At 56.4% G+C, this 24,465-nt stretch overlaps 2 protein-coding genes across 7 annotated transcripts; both read left to right on the top strand.

Moving 5' to 3' along the window:
* Positions 1-794: 794 nt before the first annotated feature.
* Positions 795-9,774, top strand: LOC111944190 (olfactory receptor 51G2-like). 2 transcript variants are annotated; one of them, XM_086883820.1, is made up of 4 exons: positions 795-919; positions 6,623-7,707; positions 7,958-8,757; positions 8,929-9,774. In XM_086883820.1, exon 2 carries the CDS (start codon positions 6,651-6,653, stop codon positions 7,623-7,625), a length of 975 nt encoding a protein of 324 aa, XP_086739946.1. In that variant the 5' UTR covers positions 795-919; positions 6,623-6,650; the 3' UTR covers positions 7,626-7,707; positions 7,958-8,757; positions 8,929-9,774. The 2 variants fall into 2 exon arrangements, with proteins under 2 accessions (XP_086739946.1, XP_086739945.1); XM_086883819.1 differs by lacking the exon at positions 795-919 and having other exon boundaries at positions 6,496-8,187; positions 9,160-9,774.
* Positions 871-16,132, top strand: LOC111942879 (olfactory receptor 51E2-like). 5 transcript variants are annotated; one of them, XM_086883823.1, is made up of 4 exons: positions 871-919; positions 10,936-11,022; positions 12,473-12,525; positions 13,115-16,132. In XM_086883823.1, exon 4 carries the CDS (start codon positions 13,158-13,160, stop codon positions 14,106-14,108), a length of 951 nt encoding a protein of 316 aa, XP_086739949.1. In that variant the 5' UTR covers positions 871-919; positions 10,936-11,022; positions 12,473-12,525; positions 13,115-13,157; the 3' UTR covers positions 14,109-16,132. The 5 variants fall into 5 exon arrangements, with proteins under 5 accessions (XP_086739949.1, XP_086739950.1, XP_086739948.1 ...); XM_086883824.1 differs by having other exon boundaries at positions 13,112-16,132; XM_086883822.1 differs by lacking the exon at positions 871-919 and having other exon boundaries at positions 10,600-11,022.
* Positions 16,133-24,465: the final 8,333 nt, after the last annotated feature.

The following is a 24,465-nucleotide window of genomic DNA, read 5'->3' as shown; positions in this document are numbered from 1 at the left end:
GGGCTGGACGTGGCATTTGGTGCCCTGGGGACAAGGTGGGGTTCGGGCACAGGTTGGGCTGGGTGCTCCTGGACAGCTTCCCCAGTGTCACCCACCCCAGGACTCTGTGAATCCCCTGGTGTCCCTGGCGGGCAGTGCCCCAGCACAGATGGGTTTACAGCTGCAGAAGTCTCTTCTAGAGCCAGAGGCTGCATTTTCTACAGACACCCCTCGTGAGACAAACCCATTTGCTCTCCTTGGCCTGGTTCAGGCACAGAAATTATGGTGAAATTCAGTTTCCACCCCACAGCTGAGGGGCAAAGATAAACTTACTGCCACAAGACATCTTGAGACAGGCGGCTCCTGGGCCGCCCGAGGGGACACCTGGGGCTGTGTTTGCCTTTGTGACATCCCATTCGTTTTTATTGTGCAATATAATATGATTTTAATTAAACATTTGATGTCTCACCGCTCAAAGGGGAGACAACCAGAACTTCCCCTCTGTCATTCCCTCGGAGCGACGCTCTCCTCTCGCAAAATTTATTATTTCCACTACAGATTTATGCTCCCAATAAAAATGAGGTGTATTGCCAGCGCAGTGGCTGCAGCTCTGCCAGCCATAAATCACCGGGAGCCATAAACATGTCACCAATAAACTATCAGGAGAAAAGGCTGCCTGCTGGGAGAGCAGCATAAATGGAAATGCTCATTTACTGCACACACTCCTCCCGCTGCTTGCGCACGGGAGCCGCGGCTCCGGGTGATTGGGCAGGGGCAGCGTTATAAGGGCAGCCCTGGGGCTGGGACACGGGCAGGGACAGGGACACGGACACTGGCACGGGCAGGGACACGGACACGGACACTGGCACGGACATGGCATCGGCCTCTGATCCTCGACAGGGCTGAGCCTGCGCTGGCACCAGAGCCCCCGGCACCCTCGGTAAGTGCAGGCAGCTCCCCCCCTGCACCCTGGGGTGGCACAGTGACATGGGTGGCACAGTGACACGGGTGGCACAGTGACACGGGTGGCACAGAGACACAGGTGGGACAGTGACACGGGTGGGACAGTGACACGGGTGGGACAGTGACACTGTTGTAGTGACACGGTGACACAGGTGGGACAGTGGCATTGCTGTGGTGGGACAGTGGCACAGGTGGGACAGTGGCACTGCTGTGGTGGGACAGTGGCACAGGTGGGACAGTGGCACTGCTGTGGTGGCACAGTGACACAGGTGGGACAGTGGCAGCACTTGGTGGCACAGTGACACAGGTAGGCCAGTGGCAGCCCTTGGTAGCACAGTGACACAGGTGGGACAGTGACACTGCTGTAGTGACACGGTGACACAGGTGGGACAGTGACAGCCCTTGGTGGCACAGTGACACAGGTGGGACAGTGGCACTGCTGTGGTGGCACAGTGACACAGGTGGGACAGTGACACTGCTGTGGTGGCACAGTGACACGGGTGGGACAGTGACACTGCTGTGGTGGCACACTGACACAGGTGGGACAGTGGCATTGCTGTGGTGGCACAGTGACACAGGTGGGACAGTGGCAGCCCTTAGTGGCACAGTGACACAGGTGGGACAGTGGCACTGCTGTGGTGGCACAGTGACACAGGTGGGACAGTGACAGCCCTTGGTGGCACAGTGACACAGGTGGGACAGTGGCATTGCTGTGGTGGCACAGTGACACAGGTGGGACAGTGGCACTGCTGTGGTGGCACAGTGACACAGGTGGGACAGTGACAGCCCTTGGTGGCACAGTGACACAGGTGGGACAGTGGCATTGCTGTGGTGGCACAGTGACACAGGTGGGACAGTGGCAGCCCTTGGTGGCACAGTGACACGGGTGGGACAGTGGCATTGCTGTGGTGGGACAGTGACACAGGTGGGACAGTGGCAGCCCTTGGTGGCACAGTGACACAGGTGGGACAGTGGCAGCCCTTGGTGGCACAGTGACACGGGTGGGACAGTGGCATTGCTGTGGTGGCAGTGACACAAGTGGGACAGTGGCACTGCTGTGGTGGGGCAGTGACTCAGGTGGGACAGTGACACTGCTGTGGTGGCACAGTGACACAGGTGGGACAGTGACACTGCTGTGGTGGCACAGTGACACAGGTGGGACAGTGGCATTGCTGTGGTGACACAGTGACACAGGTGGGACAGTGACACTGCTGTGGTGGCACAGTGACACAGGTGGGACAGTGACACTGCTGTGGTGGCAGTGACACAAGTGGGACAGTGGCACTGCTGTGGTGGGGCAGTGACTCAGGTGGGACAGTGACACTGCTGTGGTGGCACAGTGACACAGGTGGGACAGTGACACTGCTGTGGTGGCACAGTGACACAGGTGGGACAGTGGCATTGCTGTGGTGACACAGTGACACAGGTGGGACAGTGACACTGCTGTGGTGGCACAGTGACACAGGTGGGACAGTGACACTGCTGTGGTGGCTCAGTGACACAGGTGGGACAGTGGCACTGCTGTGGTGGCACAGTGACACAGGTGGGACAGTGACACTGCTGTGGTGGCACAGTGACACAGGTGGGACAGTGGCAGCCCTTGGTAGCACAGTGACACAGGTGGGACAGTGACACTGCTGTGGTGGCACAGTGACACAGGTGGGACAGTGACACTGCTGTGGTGGCACAGTGACACAGGTGGGACAGTGACACTGCTGTGGTGGCAGTGACACAGGTGGGACAGTGACACTGCTGTGGTGGCACAGTGACACAGGTGGGACAGTGGCAGCCCTTGGTGGCACAGTGACACAGGTGGGACAGTGGCAGCCCTTGGTGGCACAGTGACACAGGTGGGACAGTGGCAGCCCTTGGTGACACAGTGACACAGGTGGGACAGTGACACAGGTGGGACAGTGGCACTGCTGTGGTGGCACAGTGACACAGGTGGGATAGTGGCAGCCCTTGGTGGCACAGTGACACAGGTGGGACAGTGACACTGCTGTGGTGGCACAGTGACACAGGTGGGACAGTGGCACTGCTGTGGTGGGGCAGTGACTCAGGTGGGACAGTGACACTGCTGTGGTGGCACAGTGACACGGGTGGGACAGTGGCACTGCTGTGGTGACACAGTGACACAGGTGAGGAGGGATGGGTTCATGGCACCTCAGGTGGATGTGCTGTGGGATGCTGCTGCTGTCCCACTCGTGGGGCCGTCCCAGCTGTGGGAACATCCCGTGCCTGTCCTGGTCCCCATGTCCCCATGTCCCCATGTCCCCAGGGCTCTCCAGGGGCTGCATCCCCAGGGTCCCTGTGCTGATCCCGCTCCCCTTGCTGAGCCCTCACTCGGTTGCTTGGGTGGGCAGCGATGCCCATGTGAAAAGAGCAGCGTCTCCTCTTTGGGAAGGAGCCGATTCCTGAGCCTCCACCAGCCCCAGCTCCCAAGGCCCTGCTCCTGCCCTCGCTGACAGGAACCCTTGGAACACCAGCATTTCAAATTGTTGGCAGTTTGAAATTGAGGGACAGGCACAAGACCAGGAGGTGGCTTTAAGGCACGAGAAGGGACACACGGTGCCCTCCATGCGCCCTGGTGCCCGGGCTGTCCCAGCAGAGGCTGCTCCTGGGGGCAGGAGCAGCTGGGGCACAGAGCAGGACACCCTGTCCATGCTGGATGGCTCAGCAGCCACCCCCAAGGGCTGACACAGGTCTTTAACTTGGTGTCCTCCAGGAATGGGAGGTTTGCTCCCTCCTCAGGGCTTGGCCGTGCAGGAAGGGTGCAGTTGCCATCCCATGGCAGTCAGCCAGGAGATCTTTTCTGGTTCTGTGGTTCTGGGATTCTGTGGCAGACACACGTGTGCTGTAAGCTGAGCTGTGTGTTACCTGCACACATCCAAGTGCCCATGAACAAGCAGGCCTGGCTGTTTGTGCATCTCGTCCATTTTTTGTGTGTATATTTACACAGATCCCTTACAGACACACACATGAAACCTGGAGGGCTAAAACCCTCTGGGGCTGGAATCTGTGTCTGTAACGGCTTGGGACACAAACCAGAGCAGCTCAGAGGGGATAAATCCTGTGTCTGAGTAACTTCTACAACTCTGTGTGGTGTAACCTTCCCTCTGATGGGAGCTGCTGGTGTTGGACAAAGTCAGGTTTGAGGGAAGGTTTTCTTGTAAGCAAAGCATCTCCTACAGACCCAGGAGTTCTCACCAGCCCCTTCTTTCCTTGGTGCTCTAACAGTCTCTTTACCCACCTCCCTATTCCTGGAAAACTGTTGAATCTCAGTGTCTGAGAGCTCTGGGTGTCTGCCAGGAGCTGTGCTCTGGGACACAGGTCTGCACACACTCAGATTTTTTAGGTTTTTACCCAGGCCCCAGATGTGATTGAGTTGCAGGAGTCAGCAGACTGATTTCACTGCTCAGATCACAGAATCATGGAATGCTCTGGGTAGAAAGGGACCCCAAATCCCACCCTGTACCCCCCTGCCATGGCAGGGACACCTCCCACTGTCCCAGCTGCTCCCAATGTCCAGCCTGGCCTTGGGCACTGCCAGGGATCCAGGGGCAGCCCCAGCTGCTCTGGCAATTCCATCCCAGCCCCTGCCCACCCTCCAGATGCTGCTGCCTTGGCAGAGAGGGGCAGCTCTCACCTTTGGGAGCTGTGAGCCAGCAGTGAGGACCAGAGGTACCTGTGGGCAGTTTCCTGGGGTCCCATCAGGCTCTGTGGAAGCAGCAGGGATGCACCAGCTGCCCACCCATGCCTGAGCCCCCCAGGCTGGCCAGGCTCTCCTGGGGAGGGCTGAGATTGTCCCTTCAGCACCTGACACGGCAGGGTGCAGCTCAGGGTGGTTCTGATACCAACCATTGGCTCTGCCCTGCCTGGAGAAAACCAAATGATTTGGGGTTTTCCCCAGGCCCCATCACTTATGTCTTGCTTTTGCCCTGGAGCAGGAAGATGTTTGTCCTTGCTAAGCTTCAGGATTTATTGTCACTTAGACCCTCAAGCTGAGAATCTAATGAAGAAAATCGTATTAGGAACCTAATAAATACGTCATGGAAGGATTGTCTGTTATCCAAAGATGAGCTGTGTCACAGCAAACCCTCTGGCTCATGATCCAGGCACACCGAGGCCTGAGCTCTGCATCCTGCGGAAGGTGCAGGGGGACTGAAGGCACAAACATTTTTTTGCTTTAATTATCTCATCTGGCACATTTGCTGCTGTCCCCCAGCCAGCCAGCGGGTCACTCTGTCACTGAGGGGCTCAGGGACCCTGTCAGTGTCAGCATTGTCACAGGAAATGCAGGAAACTGGATTGTGCCAAGGCTCGGAGGTTCATTGGATAATTCATGCTGGAAGATCTCTGGTCCAACATCTGCCTCATGCAGGGCCAGCTGGGAGGTCTCATGGCCTTGTCCACTTGGGTCTTGCAAACTTCTGTGGATGGAGATGTGCAACCTCTGGGAAACCTGCCCCGATGCTCGATGGGGACACATTTCTCATTTTATTCAGTCTAAACCTCCCTCATTTCAACTTCCCCCGTTGCCTCCCATCCTTCTTCCATGCTCTGCCCTGAAGATCCCGCTCCAGCCTCCCTGATGTCTCCTTGGAGGTAGGGCAAGGCTGCTGCTGGAGCCCTGCAAACCTTCTCTGGGCTGAACAAGCCTCGCTCCTGGATCTCCTGTTGCAGGATGTCCCACTGACATCCCGCTGCACTCACCGGAGCAGACACTGCCGGATTTCTGCCAAGGCCTCCCTCTCCTCCCCTGGATCCACCACATCCTGTGTGCCCCTCCTCTCCAGCTCATCCCAGGGACCTTCCCAGGATCCTCCCCAGGGCTCTGAACCTGGAACACCTTGTGCTTTGCCTGTTATCAACACACGTCCCAGGCACCACACACGCTGTGTCCATCCCGGGTTTGCTCGTTTATTCCCCTCCACCTGCCAGCAAGACTGTGAAGTGAGCAGGGCTTGGTGTGAGGAGCACTGCAAACCCACCTTGCCCTGGGAGCCACCTTCTCACCTGGGAGCAGGGGGCTCTGAGAGCCTGATTCTCTCTTCTTTGGAATCCCAGACTGGTTGGGATTGGGAGGGCCCTTAAAGACCATCCTGTTCCAACAACTGCCGTGGGCAGGGACAGCTTCCACTGCACCAGGCTGCTCCAATCTGGCATTAAACACCTGCAGGGATGGGGCAGCCACAGCTTCTCTGGGCAGCCTGTGCCAGCACCAACGAATTTTGCATTTGCAGTGTTGATTTCCTAAATAAGAAGGATTGTCAGGGTTAAACTTCATCAATTTTCACGCCTTTTGATCTCCAGTTGGCACAAAAAAGCAGCCTTGGCTTAGCAGCCTGGTCAAGATTGGGATGAGCATGGAAAAGGCGTTTGCTCACTCCATAGAGCATCTCAAACTCTGGAATTTGGGGACAACTGTGAAATAGTGGAATATTTTCCTTTTTATTCAAAGCTATTTCTTTCTTTTTCTTTCTACTTTTTCAACAAAAAATGTCCATCCTTTTCCTTCAGCTTAGGATTTAATGGATACACAAGAGTGTGGCCACATGTGACAGCCCCCAAACGGCACAGGGAGCCCTGCAGAGGCTGGTGGGGAGGTGGAGGGATGTGCAGCTCCTCTGCCCAGCGGAGAGTCCAGCCACGTGGAGTTTGTGTTGTTGGTTTGTTTTAGGTCTAGGCCATGTGAGAGCGGAGCTGGGATGGAGCGGGACTCGCCCACCCCGTGGGAATTCAATGGCTCCTTCCACCAGCCTGCAGCTTTCCTCATGATGGGCATCCCGGGCCTGGAAGCCCTTCACCCCTGGGTCTCCATCCCTTTCTGTGCCCTCTACCTCACCGCTCTCCTGGGCAACTGCGTGATCCTGTTCATCATCAGGAGGACCCCGAGTCTCCACGAGCCCATGTACTATTTCCTGTCCATGCTGGCCGTCACTGACCTGGGCTTGGCCCTCTGCACCCTGCCCACCACCCTGGGCCTCTTCTGGTTCAACGTGCGCAGGATTGGCTTCGACGCCTGCCTCACCCAGATGTATTTCATCCACATCCTGTCCTTCATCGAGTCCTCCGTGCTGCTGGCCATGGCCTTTGACCGCTTCATCGCCATCTCCCACCCCCTGAGACACGCGGCCATCCTGACCAAGAGCACCGTGCTGAAGATCGGCCTGGCCATTGTGCTGAGGGGGACGGTGTCGCTGCTGCCCGTCCCCTTCCTGCTCAGGAGGCTGACCTACTGCGGCAGGACGGAGCTGTCCCACTCCTTCTGCTTCCACCCCGACATCATGAACCTGGCGTGCGCAGACATAAAGGTCAACGTCTTCTACGGGATGATCATTCTCTTATCCACGGTGGGGATGGACTTCATCTTCATCGTGCTGTCCTACATCCTCATCATCAGAACCGTCGTCAGCCTCACCACCAAGGAGGAGTGTCTGAAGGCTCTGAACACCTGTGTCTCCCACATCTGCGCCGTGCTCGTGTTCTTCATCCCCATGATCGGCCTGTCCATGATCCATCGCTTTGGAAAGGACGTTCCTCCCCTCGTTAACACCGCGGTGGCCTACACCTACCTCACCATTCCCCCCGCTCTCAACCCCGTCATCTACAGCGTGAAATCCACCCACATCCGCGAGGCCTTGCTCAGGGCCCTGCGCAGGACGCGCGGGGCCGACTGCTAGATTCCTGCTCCGGTTCTGCCAGGAGGGCTGAGGGGCTGGGCTGTGTGTCTGTCCTGAGGGCTGTGTGTCTGTCCTGTGGGCTGTGTGTCTGTCCTGTGGGCTGTGTGTCTGTCCTGTGGGCTGTGTGTCTGTCCTGTGTCTGTCCTGTGGGCTGTGTGTCTGTCCTGTGGGCTGTGTGTCTGTCCTGAGGGGCTGGGCTGTGTGTCTGTCCTGAGGGGCTGGGCTGTGTGTCTGTCCTGTGGGCTGTGTGTCTGTCCTGAGGGCTGTGTGTCTGTCCTGTGGGCTGTGTGTCTGTCCTGTGTCTGTCCTGTGGGCTGTGTGTCTGTCCTGAGGGCTGTGTGTCTGTCCTGTGGGCTGTGTGTCTGTCCTGTGTCTGTCCTGTGGGCTGTGTGTCTGTCCTGTGTCTGTCCTGTGGGCTGTGTGTCTGTCCTGTGGGCTGTGTGTCTGTCCTGTGTCTGTCCTGTGGGCTGTGTGTCTGTCCTGTGGGCTGTGTGTCTGTCCTGTGTCTGTCCTGTGGGCTGTGTGTCTGTCCTGTGGGCTGTGTGTCTGTCCTGAGGGCTGTGTGTCCGTCCTGTGGGCTGTGTGTCTATCCTGAGGGGCTGGGCTGTGTGTCTGTCCTGAGGGCTGTGTGTCTGTCCTGTGTCTGTCCTGTGGGCTGTGTGTCTGTCCTGTGGGCTGTGTGTCTGTCCTGAGGGCTGTGTGTCTGTCCTGTGTCTGTCCTGTGGGCTGTGTGTCTGTCCTGTGGGCTGTGTGTCTGTCCTGAGGGGCTGGGCTGTGTGTCTGTCCTGTGGGCTGTGTGTCTGTCCTGCGGGCTGTGTGTCTGTCCTGTGGGCTGTGTGTCTGTCCTGTGTCTGTCCTGTGGGCTGTGTGTCTGTCCTGTGGGCTGTGTGTCTGTCCTGAGGGGCTGGGCTGTGTGTCTGTCCTGTGGGCTGTGTGTCTGTCCTGAGGGCTGTGTGTCTGTCCTGTGTCTGTCCTGAGGGCTGTGTGTCTGTCCTGTGGGCTGTGTGTCTGTCCTGTGTCTGTCCTGTGGGCTGTGTGTCTGTCCTGTGGGCTGTGTGTCTGTCCTGAGGGGCTGGGCTGTGTGTCTGTCCTGTGGGCTGTGTGTCTGTCCTGAGGGCTGTGTGTCTGTCCTGTGGGCTGTGTGTCTGTCCTGTGTCTGTCCTGTGGGCTGTGTGTCTGTCCTGTGGGCTGTGTGTCTGTCCTGAGGGGCTGGGCTGTGTGTCTGTCCTGTGGGCTGTGTGTCTGTCCTGTGGGCTGTGTGTCTGTCCTGTGTCTGTCCTGTGGGCTGTGTGTCTGTACTGAGGGACTGGGCTGTGTGTCTGTCCTGAGGGCTGTGTGTCTGTCCTGTGTCTGTCCTGAGGGCTGTGTGTCTGTCCTGAGGGCTGTGTGTCTGTCCTGTGTCCGTCCTGTGGGCTGTGTGTCTGTCCTGAGGGACTGGGCTGTGTGTCTGTCCTGAGGGCTGTGTGTCTGTCCTGTGTCCGTCCTGTGGGCTGTGTGTCTGTCCCGTGGGACTGGGCTGTGTGTCTGTCCTGAGGGCTGTGTGTCTGTCCTGAGGGCTGTGTGTCTGTCCTGAGGGACTGGGCTGTGTGTCTGTCCTGAGGGACTGGGCTGTGTGTCTGTCCTGTGGACTGGGCTCTGTGTCAGAGCTCTGGGACTGGGCTCTGTGTCAGTTCTGTGGAACTGGGCTCTGTGTCAGAGCTCTGGGTCCTTGGTCAGAGCTCTGGGACTGTTTCCTGGTCAGAGCTGGTGCACTGGTCTCTTGGTGCTCCATCCATGCTGCAGAGGCACTGGGATGCTGTCCCCCAGCCCAGAGCTGGGAACTTTGGGTTGTGTCCTAGCACGGTGCTTTCCTCCCTTCCTGCAGACACCCCGGGTTAACGACACATCCAAGCAGAGAACATTTCTCATTAGGCCCTGTTGAGGAGCCCAGAGCAGTCTCAGCCCTTCTGAGAAACCTGTTCAGCCATCATCCCTGTGTCCAGAGCGCTGTGTCCATCCCCAGTGAGAAAACAGCTGCTTGTGCATCTCTTCTGGATGTCTTTGAGTCTTTCCAGCTTGCCAAGCCTAGTTAGTGTCCCCATCATTGTTCTGCATTGAATGTCATGTATGTGCAGCATACAATAAAATCCATCTATTTGTTGTGAAAGGTCATAAGATTTGAGGAAGCCTTTTTTTCTGTCTATATGATGCAGAAAGATTAGGTTGGAGCTGCCTAAAATCCTCAGGATGTGCTGCAGGTGGGCAGGACTGTGTGAGCCAGGTGTGTGTCTGGATGGGCTTGGGGCTCTGCTGGGGCTGGAAGCTCTCTTGCAAACAAAATGGGGAGATCAAAAACATTTTAGGAATGGTTAAACTTCCTGTCACTCAGGCCCCCGTGCTGCTGCCTTCCCTCTGAGGCCTGCTGGTGCTGGCTGTGCCCCTCAGCAGGGTGGGAACCTCCAGGGACACCCACAGGTGGGAGATGCCAGCATGTCCCAGCATCTCCTTGCCCTGCTGGAGGCTGAAAGGTTTCATGGTTCTCCTGGCTCACATCGTCCCCCAGACAGGTTGAAACGTCCCAGAACCATAGAACAGAGTCACAGAACCACTGGGTTGGAAAAACGCTGCCAGACAGGTGAGTGACCCCCAGCTTGTCACCCAGACAGGAGCACAGAGTGCCACATCCAGCTGTGAATGTTTCACTCCTCCAAACTGCAGAGCTGTCCTTCTCTTCATCTCAAGCCACATTTTCACCAGTCCTGAGCACTGTGGAGAATGAGAAGCAACAGTCGGTGTTTACTTTGGAAGGACGAAGCAGCAAAGGCACCAGGACAGGATCCCACCCCTAACCTGTCCTGGTTTTGCCTGACACTGAGCACTTCACCAGCCCAGATCAGTGACTTTCTGTTCTGCTCCACATGGAGCTGGAGAGAAAAAAATAGAGGAAGAAATAATGCGGAAACATCTCCATAAAAAACCAGAAAGAGGGCAGGGAAGAGTCCTGAGGGGAGGATTCCCAGGCCACTGCTCGCTCTCTGCTCTGCTCATTATCTTGCTGTGTCCCAGGGCCCCTTGCCCAACAGCAGCAGCCCCCAGGAGCTCAGCCTGGGGAGCAGCTCCCACTGGCACTGGGGAAGGAAAGGGCTCTGCTCAAATCCCTCTGACCTAAACTGGAGCTTGCAGGGAAAATAACAGAAGGGAGCGAGATCCAGGGGAAAAGGGCTTTGCTGTAGAGACGCCTGGCTGGCAGCAACCTCACACGGGATTCTGAAACTGATGGTTGAGAATTCTGAGAAGGTTCTGAGTCTGCTCCCATTCTGAAATCTTCCAGAGTTCATCCCTGGAGGTCTGTGTGTCCTGGCTGCAGCTGTTCTCCAAAACGGCCCCGAAACAAAAAGCCCGAGGAGCCTCTGCTACAGTAAGAAAATGTTTGTGGGGGAGTTGGGGGGCAAAGTGTGGGGGATTTATCAGCACAGCTGGAGAGCAGGGTGGAGGGGGAATGAAAGAGGGAGAGATAAAGGTTGGAGGGGAGAGGAAGGGGAAGGGAAAGAGGGAGGAGGCAGAGAAGGAGAAAGGAAAAGAAAGATGGGAGAGCTGGGGGTGCTCAGCTGGAGAGGAGAAGCTGCAGGGAGAGCTCAGAGCCCCTTGCAGGGCCTGAAGGGGCTCCAGGAGAGCTGGAGAGGGACTGGGGCCAAGGGCTGCAGGGCCAGGAGCCAGGGAATGGCTGCCAGGGGCAGAGAGCAGGGCTGGATCTTGGGATCTTGGGCAGGAATTGTTCCCTGGCAGGGTGGGCAGGGGCTGGGATGGAATTGCCAGAGCAGCTGGGGCTGCCCCTGGATCCCTGGCAGTGCCCAAGGCCAGGCTGGACATTGGGAGCTCCTGGGACAGTGGGAGGTGTCCCTGCTGTGGCTGGGCTGGGAATGGGATGAACTTTAATGTTCCTCCCAACCCAAACCATTCCATGGTTCTTTGATGAGGTGGGGATTGGTCCAAGGTTGGATCCTGGGTTTCCAACCCCAGCGATTCTGTGATTTACTGCTGGGGCTGGTGCTTGGATCCCCCTAGGAAAATAAATCTGCATTTACTGGTGTTTCAGAGACATGGACCCAGTTTCCATCTCTACAGAAACCCAGGCCCTCACAGCACTTGCTCTGCCCACCAGCAATCCCAAGTCCTGAGCCACTTATGAAAACCTGCATACATTTATCAGTGGCAGAGAATTAGAGATGAACTGAAGCACCAGGGGTGGTTTCAGTGCCTGTCTCACAACCCCATTCCCCCAGGGAAATGATCAGGAGGGCAGAAGCTTTCCAGTGAGACTCAGGTAATTCCATCAGGGCTGGCAGCTGAGGTGCCTCAGTACCTGCTGGTGATTGCTGAGCCTCCGTGTTCATTCCGTTTGTGTTTAATGTGAGTGCTTGGCTGCCAACGTCATCCCCGGAATAGATTTTGGGCACGGTGACAGCAGCAGTCCTCCCACACTGTGTGTAAATCGGGGATAAAAAGCTACAGGGTGAGTCCTGCTTGTTATACATCCGAGATGGAAAAGCCCCACATCAGGAGAATAAAGCCTGATGCTATTTTAGGCCTTCACCACAGATGTGCGATAAAAACCCCCACGTTTCACAACCCAACATCACTTATAAAATAACTCCTTTAATAACCTGCAGAGCTTGCCATAAAGCCACTTTGCATCATTTATTTGCACAGGCTGGGCATGAAAAGAATAACCAGAAAGCTCAGGTTGTGCTTGACCTTGTGCTGTCCACGCAGGGCAGGAGGGATGGTGGGTTTACTCCAGCACAGGTACTGGCTTGGTACCTGAAAATGGAAAAGTGCCTGAAGCAAAGCCTTTTATGTATCTTCAGGCCATTACCCGGGGATCACAGCACTCCTGGAAAATCTGCAGGTACAGAATAAGGTGAATAATCTGATTATTTTTTTTTTTCTACAGATATTCTGTTTTTTCCATGCATGTTTTTCATAGGGTGAATATCCAATTTGCACAAGCAAAAAAAATTGGAAAGACCCATGTCTGCCTGTGCCTGTGAGCTGTTCTGGGGAGGGCTGGGTCGTGGGAGGCAGCACTGCCAGCTTCAGCCTCGCTGAGCACATTTCTGACAGGGCACCACATCACATATGGAAAAAATCAAGCAGCACTGAAGCTTTCCAGAAAGCACTAAAAATCTGCTGGGTTTTTTTGTTATTATTTTTAATTTTGTCCTCTGAAAAGAAAAGCAAACAAGTTCAGCTGATGGGTTTATTATTCAAAAGGTTGATTTTACGGTGTTCTGCCTTTTAGAGAATTCAGGCAATTCCCGTTCAAACTCAAATGTCAGCGTTTTGTCACCGCGTATGTTGCTGCATAGAGCCATAACGGGGTAAAAATCTGGGAGAGGAGCTCTCTGCATCAGTGTGGCAGCTCTGAGAATCCCAGGAATGGCCCTGTGGGATCCTAAGCCATGGGAAAGGGCTTATAAAAGGCCCCGTTTGTGTTTCCCTCGCAGCAGGAAGTGCCCTGGCATAGCATGAGCGCCCCTGGTGCTGCGGGCCATGCCCTTCTCCAACAGCTCTGACCTCAGCCCGTCCTTCATCCTGGCCAGCATCCCGGGCCTGGAGGCGGCGCAGTCCTGGATGGCCATCCCGCTGTGCTCGGCCTACATCCTGGCGCTGGCGGGGAACTGCGCGGTGCTGCTGGTGGTGCGCGCCGAGCCCAGCCTGCACGCGCCCATGTACTTCTTCCTCTGCATGCTGGCCGCCATCGACCTGGCCCTGGCCACGGCCACCGTGCCGCGCGTCCTCTCCTTCTACTGGTTCGACAGCAGGGAGATCAGCTTCGCCGCCTGCCTGCTCCAGATGTTCCTCATCCACACGCTCTCGGCCGTCGAGTCCACCGTGCTGCTGGCCATGGCCGTGGATCGCTACGTGGCCATCTGCCACCCGCTGCGCCACGCCGCCGTCCTCACCAACGGCGCCACGGCCAAGATCGGGCTGCTGGCCCTGGCCAGAGGGGTGCTCTTCTTCCTGCCGCTGCCTCTGCTCCTGCTGCCCCTCCCCTTCTGCGGCCCCCGCGTGCTGTCCCACTCCTTCTGCCTGCACCAGGACGTGATGAACCTGGCCTGCGCCAACACCACCCCCAGCGTGGTGTACGGGCTCACCGCCATCCTGCTGGTCATGGGGCTGGACGCCGTCCTCATCTGCCTCTCCTACGTCCTCATCCTCAAGGCCGTCCTGCGCCTCGCGGCCTGGAGGGAGCGGCTCAAGGTGTTCAGCACCTGCATCGCCCACGTCTGCGCCGTGCTGGCCTTCTACGTGCCCCTGATCGGGCTCTCTGTGGTGCACAGGTTTGGGAAGGACCTGGCCCCACTGGTCCACATCATCATGGGCAACATCTACATCCTGGTACCCGCTGTGCTCAACCCCATCATCTACGGGGTGAGGACCAAGCAGATCCAGAGGAGGATCCTGAGTTTGATTCACGTCACCGGCAGAGCTCCGCGGTGACCTGAGCTCGGCCCCGTGACCTCCCTCTGGCTCATCCTGTCTTACACCAGAGGCTTTGGTGCCGGACTGTCCTCCGTGTGCTCCGAGGTGCTGCCACCAGGCTAAAGCTGACTGTAAACTCCTTCCAAGACTGTTTGCCCTCACCAGACTCAGAGAAATTACTGCAATGATGGAAATCCAAGCCCGACCTGGCAGGTTCCACAAGAAGGGAAAAGTGACTCTGCAAACTTATCCAGATGTCCCAACATTGCAGCTCTCAGTTCCTGTCTCACCTCTAGCAGTGGCAGAGCAGAGCAGATGCTGGATGGCTTGGGATGATTTAGTTAATTCCTTGTTTTCACATGGGTTTTCACATGGGGCACAGTCACGTTCCAAGTTTTGACAGAAAATTTGTGCACAGCATCATTCTCTAAGCAAAATAATTACAGGACACCTGTACAAAGTGACATTACAGAAATGCATTTCAGGAGAGGAACATCCACCTATGGGGTCTTCTTCTGACTTGCTGTGTGCTCTGTCAAGATCCCTCAACCTCCTCATGGCAGGTGCTGTGGAAAAACTTCAGACTCAGAGCTACTGGTAGCAATTGTAAAAATGATTTAAATTAATAACTGTATTCAATAAAATGAAAACTTCTCAAGGATAAAAATAAGCACACCATAAAAGTCAGTGATGACTCCAAGCTGAAGGAAGTCTCATTTCCAAGCCAAAGGTGTTCCACAATGGGAATTCCTAAAAAAGCCCTGTCAGTGGCAGCACTGAACAGAGTCTGGCCCCATCCTCTGGCACACCTTGGAGAGATTTGTATGGATCAGTGGGAACCCCTCGCAGTGCTCTCGTTGTCATGAATTGTGGTTTCACAGACGAGGTGAAATCAGGGATGTGCTGGCAGTTCCCTCAGGGGGGTGCTGGGGCTGAGAGCTCCCGTTTGACCTCAGTGGGTTTTGGGCCCTGCCTGGACCTTTCCCAGGGAGCTGCAGCAGCACGGCTCGGTCTGCACCCTTCAGGAGCCCCAGCTGCTCTCAGACCCCGGTGTCTCCATTAATATCACACAATCCCAGGATCCCAGGGGCTGGAAAAGCCCTCGCAGCCCAGGGAGTCCCAGCTGTGCCCGATGCCCACCTTGGCCCCAGCCCAGAGCCCTGAGTGCCACGTCCAGCCCTTCCTTGGGCACCTGCAGGGATGGGCACTGCAAAGCTCCCTGGGCAGCCCCTGCCAAGGCCTGAGCTCCCTTTCCATGGGCAAATTCCTGCTGCTGCCCACCCTGAGCCTCCCCTGGCCCAGCCTGAGGCCTGAGCTCTCCTCCTGTCCCTGTTCCCTGGCAGCAGAGCCCGACCCCCCCGGCTGTCCCCTCCTGCCAGGGACTTGTGCAGAGCCACAAGGGCCCCCTGAGCCTCCTTTGCTCCAGGCTCAGCCCCTTTCCCAGCTCCCTCAGCCCCTCCTGGGGCTCCAGCCCCTTCCCAGCTCCCTCAGAGGCCAGGTCCAGGTGCTCAGGGCTCTTGTCCATGACTTTAGGTGGGGGATCTCACCAAAATCTCTGCCAGAGCCTCCAGTGCCACAATACTTGGTGGAGTTTGGTGCAGTTCCTTCCCAATGCCAGCAAATGTTGAGAGTAAAACAGGGCTCATTTTTGTAGTCTGTGCTGGTACAGCTTCAGTCTTGCTATAACCTTTTCTGCTAAATTCAACCCCAATTTATTTCAAAAGAAATGCTTTCATTTAGGCGAGTTACAAACAGTTCTCCGCTGGGACTTCAAGGCAATTCTGTCTCCTGACATTTTTGGCACATTCTGGTTTAATAGAGCTTAGAAGGGTAAAAAAATTCATAAAAGTGAAAACAATCTGTACCTGCCTAATGTGATTTGGGAAATGTGAATGAATTTTTCACAGCATTATGGGTCTAAACCCTTTTCAGGTGGCCATGGCACTGAGAAATAGCTCCTGATCATTCCCCATATGTTCCTTTTTTCCCTCTTGTGCTGAGAAAGAAAATTAATAAAGAAAAATGAATGAACCACCCTGGAATGCTGTATTGTGTTTTCTACTCATTTACTTCTCAGAGAGCTAATAGAGCCTCAGAGCAGGAAGGCATGATGGATTTCTCCTGGGTGCAGAAAAAGCTCACTCACATCCTGTTTTCCAAAGTTTAGTCATGGAATGTTGCTTTGCTGGGAACAGAACGTGGCTGCTTGCTTGGCACTTGTCTTTGCCAATGAATATGGCAACCCCTTTCCTTCTGGAATGTCCAGAGGTGAGGCCCCAGGTCACCTGTCCTGCAGCAAGGAAAACCTCAACCAGACCTTGGGGACACCCAGCCCTCATCTCCTCCAGGAGCAGGGCCAGAGCCAGCGGTGGGGATGGCCCAGAATAACTGGGAAGGGTTCACTTGACTGAAAAGGGAAAAGGTGAGACAGGGTGAGGGACAGCTGGAGGGAAGGAGGGAGGCAAAAGCAGGATGGGAGATGTGGGAAGAGGACTGGGAGTCACAGGAGCCTGGAGGTGGCAAGAGAGGCAACAAGGACACACATGGGGCTGCAGCAGCTGGAGATCTCCCAGGAGATCTCCTGGAAAATGACCTCCAAGTATTCCTCCTCTCCTCTCCTCTCCTCTCCTCTCCTCTCCTCTCCTCTCCTCTCCTCTCCTCTCCTCTCCTCTCCTCTCCTCTCCTCTCCTCTCCTCTCCTCTCCTCTCCTCTCCTCTCCTCTCCTCTCCTCTCCTCTCCTCTCCTCTCCTCTCCTCTCCTCTCCTCTCCTCTCCTCTCCTCTCCTCTCCTCTCCTCTCCTCTCCTCTCCTCTCCTCTCCTCTCCTCTCCTCTCCTCTCCTCTCCTCTCCTCTCCTCTCCTCTCCTCTCCTCTCCTCTCCTCTCCTCTCCTCTCCTCTCCTCTCCTCTCCTCTCCTCTCCTCTCCTCTCCTCTCCTCTCCTCTCCTCTCCTCTCCTCTCCTCTCCTCTCCTCTCCTCTCCTCTCCTCTCCTCTCCTCTCCTCTCCTCTCCTCTCCTCTCCTCTCCTCTCCTCTCCTCTCCTCTCCTCTCCTCTCCTCTCCTCTCCTCTCCTCTCCTCTCCTCTCCTCTCCTCTCCTCTCCTCTCCTCTCCTCTCCTCTCCTCTCCTCTCCTCTCCTCTCCTTTCCCATCCCTGCAGGTGCCCAAGGAAGGGCTGGACGTGGCACTCAGGGCTCTGGGCTGGGGACAAGGTGGGCATCAGCCACAGCTGGGACTCCCTGGGCTGCGAGGGCTTTTCCAGCCTCAGGATCCTGGGATTCTGGTCTGGTGGAAGGTTCCTCTGCCCATGGCAGGTGGCTGGAACTCGATGGTATCAAGTTCCTTCCAGCACAGCCCTTCTGTAATTCCATGGTGGTTCCTACATCTCCTCCAAATCAAAACATTGGAAGAAACCAGGTACAAACATGCAAAACACAGCCCTGTTTGCAAGGTCACGGGCACTGAATGGGTTAAAAACTGCCACCTTCTCTGACTGCTGTCTCTAATTAGCCTGAAGCATCGGGGAGATGCAGAGCTCCCTGCTGGGGTTGATGTGTCAGGCAGGAAAACATCTCTGGTCTCTGCAGAGCAGTTCCCCTGCGGGAGGGGGAGCATTCGGGGCTGGGGCAGACATTCACTGCTCTGCAAGAAGGGCTTTGCTGCCATCGCTCCCCTCCTGTGTCCCATTGCCTGGGAACTCTGCTCCCTGCCCTGTGCTCTGCACGCAGCAGTGAAGGTTCAGGTACAGCATCATCAACAGAGGCACTGCCTGGAAGGAGAAAATTGTCAGGACCTTGTGATTCCCAGGATGTTTAAAGCCTCATGGAAAAAAATGGGGAATGTCCCCAGAGAGCAAGTGACCCCCAACCCAAAGCACCTGTGAGGTTTCCAGCTCTGCCACCACAGCCCAGCTTCAGCTGGTGACCCGTGCTGGGACGGGCTGGGATGGTCAGTGTGACATCTCCAGATGCAGCGGGACCAGAGCCCAGCTGGGCTACGCCAGACCCTCCGGGAGGAAAGGCCTGGCTCTGCTCTGGGGCTCTGCTCAGCCCTCTGCTGCCTGCAGGTCTCCATCAGCTCCAGGAAGGCTTCCAAAGGCTCCTGCCAGGCTGGGAACATCAGCCTGCTCTGCACCCAGGGCTCTTCAAGGGATTCTTTCTCCCAGCTGTCTGAGCTGTGCAGGGGCTGAGGGAGTCCCTGTCCTCCGGGGGCAGAGTGGGCAGCACTGCAGCATGGGCCAGGGGGGCTGGCTGCAGTCTGCAACCTCAGGATCTCGGCCAGGGAAGCTGAAGGGTTCTGGGGACCAGCATGGAACACCATTAAACCATTTATTCAGCATGGGAACAAACTCAGATGCAGAACAAAGAGCCAGCCATCCTCTTGATGCATTCACATCTCTCCTTCTTGTCCCCACTGGGGTCTCCCAGGAGTTTCCTCCTGCCTGATCTCCCTTGTTGAGGCAATAAACCAGCAGCACATTCCCACCCTGCTTTGACATCATTCCAAGTGCTTGGTGCCAGCCCAAGGCAGCCCCACAGCAGCTCCAGCTCTGGGATTCGCTCTTAGGAGCTGTTTGCATCATTCCCTTTGACACAGCGGATCAGCCAAATAGAAAAAGGAAGAAGAAGAAGCATCAAATGAGCCTGGGAGTCCCGGGACCTTTGAGGGGGGTATAAAGGATTCACTGGCAGCCTGGAGGGAAGGTGCTCAGGCAGCTCCTATCTGAGAATGGATACAGAAATACCCATTTCAATGTTTGTATTTAAGGCAAAAAAATAAAAAAAAGCTTTTCTGAGCTGCTTCTCACATGTCAGCTCCAGGTAAAGCTCAGCTTCCACTGGCAGAGCTGCTGTAGCTGCAGTGAGGAGCAGCTCTGAAGGGAGGGTGCCCATGTCACGGAGAGCTCGCTGCCCTCAGACCCTTGTTTCTTGTCAGTGAGAGCTGTGCACACCATTTATCGAAGCAGGGCAGAGCAGGGGTGACACAAACTGCCTTTGGCAGTGCCAGATGTGCCAGATGTGATCAGTGGGTCCTGAAAACCAACTGAGATTCTGCTTCCTGCAGAGCAGGGACCTGCACCCAGCTGAGGGCCAGAAAGCCGTAAGGAAGGACAATCCTTGTCCACCTTTCAGCCTGGCCAGGTGGGTAAGTAGGACTGAAATCTCTTCCCAGCGTGCAGAATTAGTTCCTGGGCAGCACAGGGAGCTGCCAGAGCTCTCCCATCCAGGAGAGGGTGATGTGGTTATTGTTGTCTTCATTCCTGCTGGAAAACAGCGCTCGAGTTTGTACATACAGGCATATCCAAGTCCAAAATCTGCCACCCCTGGGCTGGCAGATGTTCACAGCACTGCTTTTTGGCACCCACGAGCTGCTGGGGGCTTGGCAGAGCACGGCTGCCCTGCCCGGGTTCTCAGCTGTGCTCAGCTCTGAGGCACAAACTGGCACAAGGCACTTCCCTCAGGCCTCTGCTGCCAAGGGTATTTTTAGAGAAAGAAAAGATCATCGAGCCTGAGGATTTTTCACAGAAATAAGAAAAACAGAGGTGCAAATGATCTAAGATGATGATAATAATAATAATAATAATAATAATAATAATAATAATAATAATAGTAATAATAATAATGACAACAATAGATGTAAAGTGAGGATGAGGCTCCCTGCCAGCAGAGATGTGTTCTGCAGCACCCACACAGAAGGGATTCAGGAATCTCCTCCACAGAGCACTGAATCCCCCCTCAGATCTCCAGGTGAGATCTGGCAATGCCCAGGCCCTGCTGTGTGCTCGGGGCTCCTCCTCTCGCTCGGCTGCTGGGCCTGGGGAGCCAAGGAGCAGTGAGCTCCCCCACAACTGCCACCCCAGGGGTGGGACTTGAGGAATCCAGCACCACCCATCACCCAGAGTCCTCCATCTCCCCCAGCATTCTGGTTTTCAGGACTCGTTGTTCTCCAGACCAGGAGATGTCACACAGGTCAAATCCCCTCTCACTGCTTCAGGCAGGTCAGAACTCCAGATCCCCATGGCCTCAGGGACACAAAGCTCTGCTGAGCGTCCTGATGGCCCTTTTATGGGTTTGGGGGATCCTTTTGCAGGATGAGCAGGATCTGTGGTGGGATCCGCTGTGGGATCTGCTATGGGATCTGCTGTGGGATCTGCTGTGGGATCCGCTGTGGGATCTGTGGTGGGATCTGCTGTGGGATCTGCCGTGGGATCTGCTGTGGGATCCGCTGTGGGATCCGCTGTGGATCCACTGTGGGATCTGTGGTGGGATCTGCCGTGGGATCTGCCGTGGATCTGCTGTGGATCTGATATGGGATCTGCTGTGGGATCTGCTGTAGATCTGCTGTGGGATCTGCTGTGGGATCTGCTGTAGATCTGCTATGGGATCTGCTGTGGGATCTGCTGTGGGATCTGCTGTGGGATCTGCTGTGGATCTGATATGGGATCTGCTGTGGGATCTGCTGTGGGATCTGCTGTGGGATCTGCTGTGGGATCTGCTGTGGATCCGCTGTGGGATCTGTGGTGGGATCCGCTGTGGGATTCGCTGTGGGATCTGCCGTGGGATCTGCTATGGGATCTGCCGTGGGATCTGCCGTGGGATCTGCCGTGGGATCTGCTGTGGATCCGCTGTGGGACCTGCTGTGGGATCTGCTGTGGGACCTGCTGTGGGATCTGCTGTGGATCCGCTGTGGGATCTGCTGTGGGATCTGCCGTGGGATCTGCCGTGGGATCTGCTGTGGGATCTGCTGTGGGATCTGCTGTAGATCTGCTGTGGGATCTGCTGTGGATCCGCTGTGGGACCTGCTGTGGGACCTGCTGTGGGATCTGTGGTGGGATCCGCTGTGGGATCTGTGGTGGGATCTCCTGTGGGATCTGCTGTGGGATCTCCTGTGGATTCGCTGTGGGATCTGTGGTGGGATCTCCTGTGGGATCTGCTGGGGATCTGCTGTGGGATCTGCTGTGGGATCTGCTGTGGGATCTGCTGTGGATCTGCTATGGGATCTGCTGTGGATCTGCTGTGCATCTCCTGTGGGATCTCTGTCAGGACAAAGAGGCTGCACGAGGGAAATGAGCAACAGGCTGCGACCCCTCCGAGGGTCTCGGGCTCGAGCAGCAGGTTTGACAAACCTTCACCAGGTTCCCCCCCCAGCAGGTGTTACAGTGCGGGACTCGTAATGCCAGGGGTGTCACAGGGTGTCACAGGATGTCACAGGGTGTCACAGTCGGGTGTCACAGGATGTCACAGCCGGGTGTCACAGTCGGGTGTCACAGTTGGGTGTCACAGGGGGGTGTCACAGGGGGGTGTCACAGGATGTCACAGTCAGGTGTCACAGTCGGGTGTCACAGTCAGGTGTCACAGTCGGGTGTCACAGTCGAGTGTCACAGGATGTCACAGGCGGGTGTCACAGGTGGGTGTCACAGTCAGGTGTCACAGGATGTCACAGTCGGGTGTCACAGGCGGGTGTCACGGTCAGGTGTCACAGTCGGGTGTCACAGGATGTCACAGTCAGGTGTCACAGAATGTCACAGTCAGGTGTCACAGTCGGGTGTCACGGTCAGGTGTCACAATCAGGTGTCACAGTCAGGTGTCACAGGATGTCAGTCGCGTGTCACAGCTCTCGGGTGTCTCTGGGGCTGTACACAGCTTGCTGCAGCAGAAGGAAGCGCGTTGTCTCTGTGGAGCCGAGGCTTTGACACCCCCAGATAAACACAGAGGACAGCTGTTATCAGTCCAGAGCCTGCCCTGGTGTCCTGTGCCAGCTCTGGGAGTTCCCTCCACGCACTCCCCGGTGACAACACAAAACGAGTCCTACAGCAGCCTCAGTTTCCCCCACTCCCCCTGAAGGATCTCATCAGAAGCATTTGCCTGGGGTTTGGGACATCCATGAGCTGGGGCCCCTCCAGCTGGAGCCGCTCTCCCAGAGTGCAGGGGTCCCTGCCCAAGGCAGGGGTGGAACAGGAGGAGCTTTAGGGTCGCTCCCAGCCCAAAGCACTCCATGGTTCTCCTGCTCCTCCTGTGCCCCCTGCACCCTTTGCTCTCTCTCATCGCAGCTGCAGAGGAAGGAGAAGGGGAAGGGCTGCACTTGTCTCCCTGTTTCGTGTCTGTGCAGCCCCTGGGGAACCGTGCTGCCAGGAGCTGCAGGAGCAGCAGCATTTACCAGAATTTATCTGTCACCCACGCCGGCCCCCGAGGGCACAGGCCACTCTTACAGCCCGAGGCATTGGCAAATCCAGAACTTCGTGTTTCCCTTCAGTTCCGAGTTCATTCACTGTTCCAGCTGCTGCTGCCATTGCTGCAGCCCTGGCTGCTCCCCGTGCCAGGCATTTCACTCCATTGTTATTAGGAAAATACACAGCAACTCTAATTCCTCTCAGGAATGTTGTTCTTGCAGCTACAGCTGTGAGGAAAATTAGGGAGCGTGCAGAAAGGCAGCGCTGTCTCTGCTGCAGAGCTGTCAGCCCAGGGCCCCAGCCCCCAGGGAAGGGCTGTGCTCTGTGGAACACAAATCAGAACAGAAAGGAGATGCCAGAAGGGCTCAAGCTTTGAATGCAGAACGGTGCCTTTGGGGCTGTAAGGAAAAAATTAAAAGCAAGTTATAAAATGCCCCTCAAGCTGACACTAAGGAGTTCCTGACTTGCCCACTGCTCTTTTTAGGGGCTGGTGTGGGAGAATTTAAACTTTTCCCGCCCCCAGCATTCAAGGAATTCACGCTCAATCTGTCTGTGTAAACAGGGAGCTCGGTGTTGTTGAATTGAGGGTTAAACTCATCAGCATGCCATGAGAGATGGGACTGGGGTATTTTCAACAAGCTCCAGACATCTGTGGTCTGCTCCTCACTTCAGCAGCTCAGTAGTTAGCTCGATAAGTTAAATTAGCAGCTTTCCAGCGTGCTCTGATGGCCCTCAACATGAAAATGCAGAATTCGGTGTTTGAATCTGTGCAAACCAGACGTGCACGGCATCCTCATCCTCTGCAACATCCCACAGCAAAAAGCAGATGGATTTATTCACTCTGTGCATCATCCACTCTTCGGGTATGGGTAGAAATGGGTAAAAACTGGGACAAGTCCCATCATCCACCCCTGGGCTGCCCACAGGGAGGACATCCTGCCCCCATGCCCATCCATGGATCAGCTCACCTGGATTGCTGCACAGCCAGAACAGGAGCAGGAGCAGGAGCAGGAGCAGGAGCAGGAGCAGGAGCAGGAGCAGGAGCAGGAATATCCCTCCCCTGCTCCTCCCCAGCCCCTTCGGTCTGTGTCCTTGTGGGACACTGCAGCAATTGGTGTGCACAGGCACAGGAGGAACTCCCCCAGCCCCGTGTGCCTGTGCTGTGTGAGCAGAGGGGACCCCAAGGATCAGCTCCTGTCCCTGTGTGAGCAGAGGGGATCCCAAGGATCAGCTCCTGTCCCATGAGAGCAGCAGGGATCCCAGGGATCAGCTCCTGTCCCTGTGTGAGCAGAGGGGATCCCAGGGATCAGCTCCTGTTCCCTGGGAGCAGAGGGGATCCCAAGGATCAGCTCCTGTCCCTGTGTGAGCAGAGGGGATCCCAAGGATCAGCTCCTGTCCCCTGGGAGCAGAGGGGATCCCAGGGATCAGCTCCTGTCCCTGTGTGAGCAGAGGGGATCCCAGGGATCAGCTCCTGTCCCCTGGGAGCAGAGGGGATCCCAGGGATCAGCTCCTGTCCCCCGGGAGCAGAGGGGATCCCAGGGATCAGCTCCTGTCCCTGTGTGAGCAGAGGGGATCCCAGGGATCAGCTCCTGTTCCCTGGGAGCAGAGGGGATCCCAAGGATCAGCTCCTGTCCCTGTGTGAGCAGAGGGGATCCCAAGGATCAGCTCCTGTCCCCTGGGAGCAGAGGGGATCCCAGGGATCAGCTCCTGTCCCTGTGTGAGCAGAGGGGATCCCAGGGATCAGCTCCTGTCCCTGTGTGAGCAGAGGGGATCCCAGGGATCAGCTCCTGTCCCTGGAGGAGCCAGGGCCAGCAGCCCTGCCGGGCTCCCAGTGATTCCAGAGGAGCTGGGTCACCGTCTCCAGTCACGGCTGAGCGGGTGGGGGTCCGGCACAGGCCGGGCTCGCTGGTCCTGGGGGGCTTTTCCAACCTCAGCCATGCCGGGATTGTGGCCAGCCGCCCCCTGTGAAAGCCTCACGCTCCCTTCTCCACGTGCTTGACAAGAGCCAAGCTTTGCCATGGCTAAATTTGTGGGGAGAGGGCTGGGGAAGGGAGGAGGAGGAGGAGGAGGAGTGAGGAGTGAGGAGCGAGGAGTGAGGAGCGAGGAGTGAGGAGGGAGGAGTGAGGAGAGAGGAGTGAGGAGAGAGGAGTGAGGAGAGAGGAGTGAGGAGAGAGGAGTGAGGAGGGAGGAGTGAGGAGAGAGGAGTGAGG

This window comes from Cyanistes caeruleus, chromosome 3, assembly GCF_971803275.1.
Source record: "Cyanistes caeruleus chromosome 3, bCyaCae1.hap1.1, whole genome shotgun sequence".
NCBI classification, from domain to species: domain Eukaryota; kingdom Metazoa; phylum Chordata; class Aves; order Passeriformes; family Paridae; genus Cyanistes; species Cyanistes caeruleus.
This window is presented reverse-complemented; position numbering and strand designations above follow the sequence as displayed.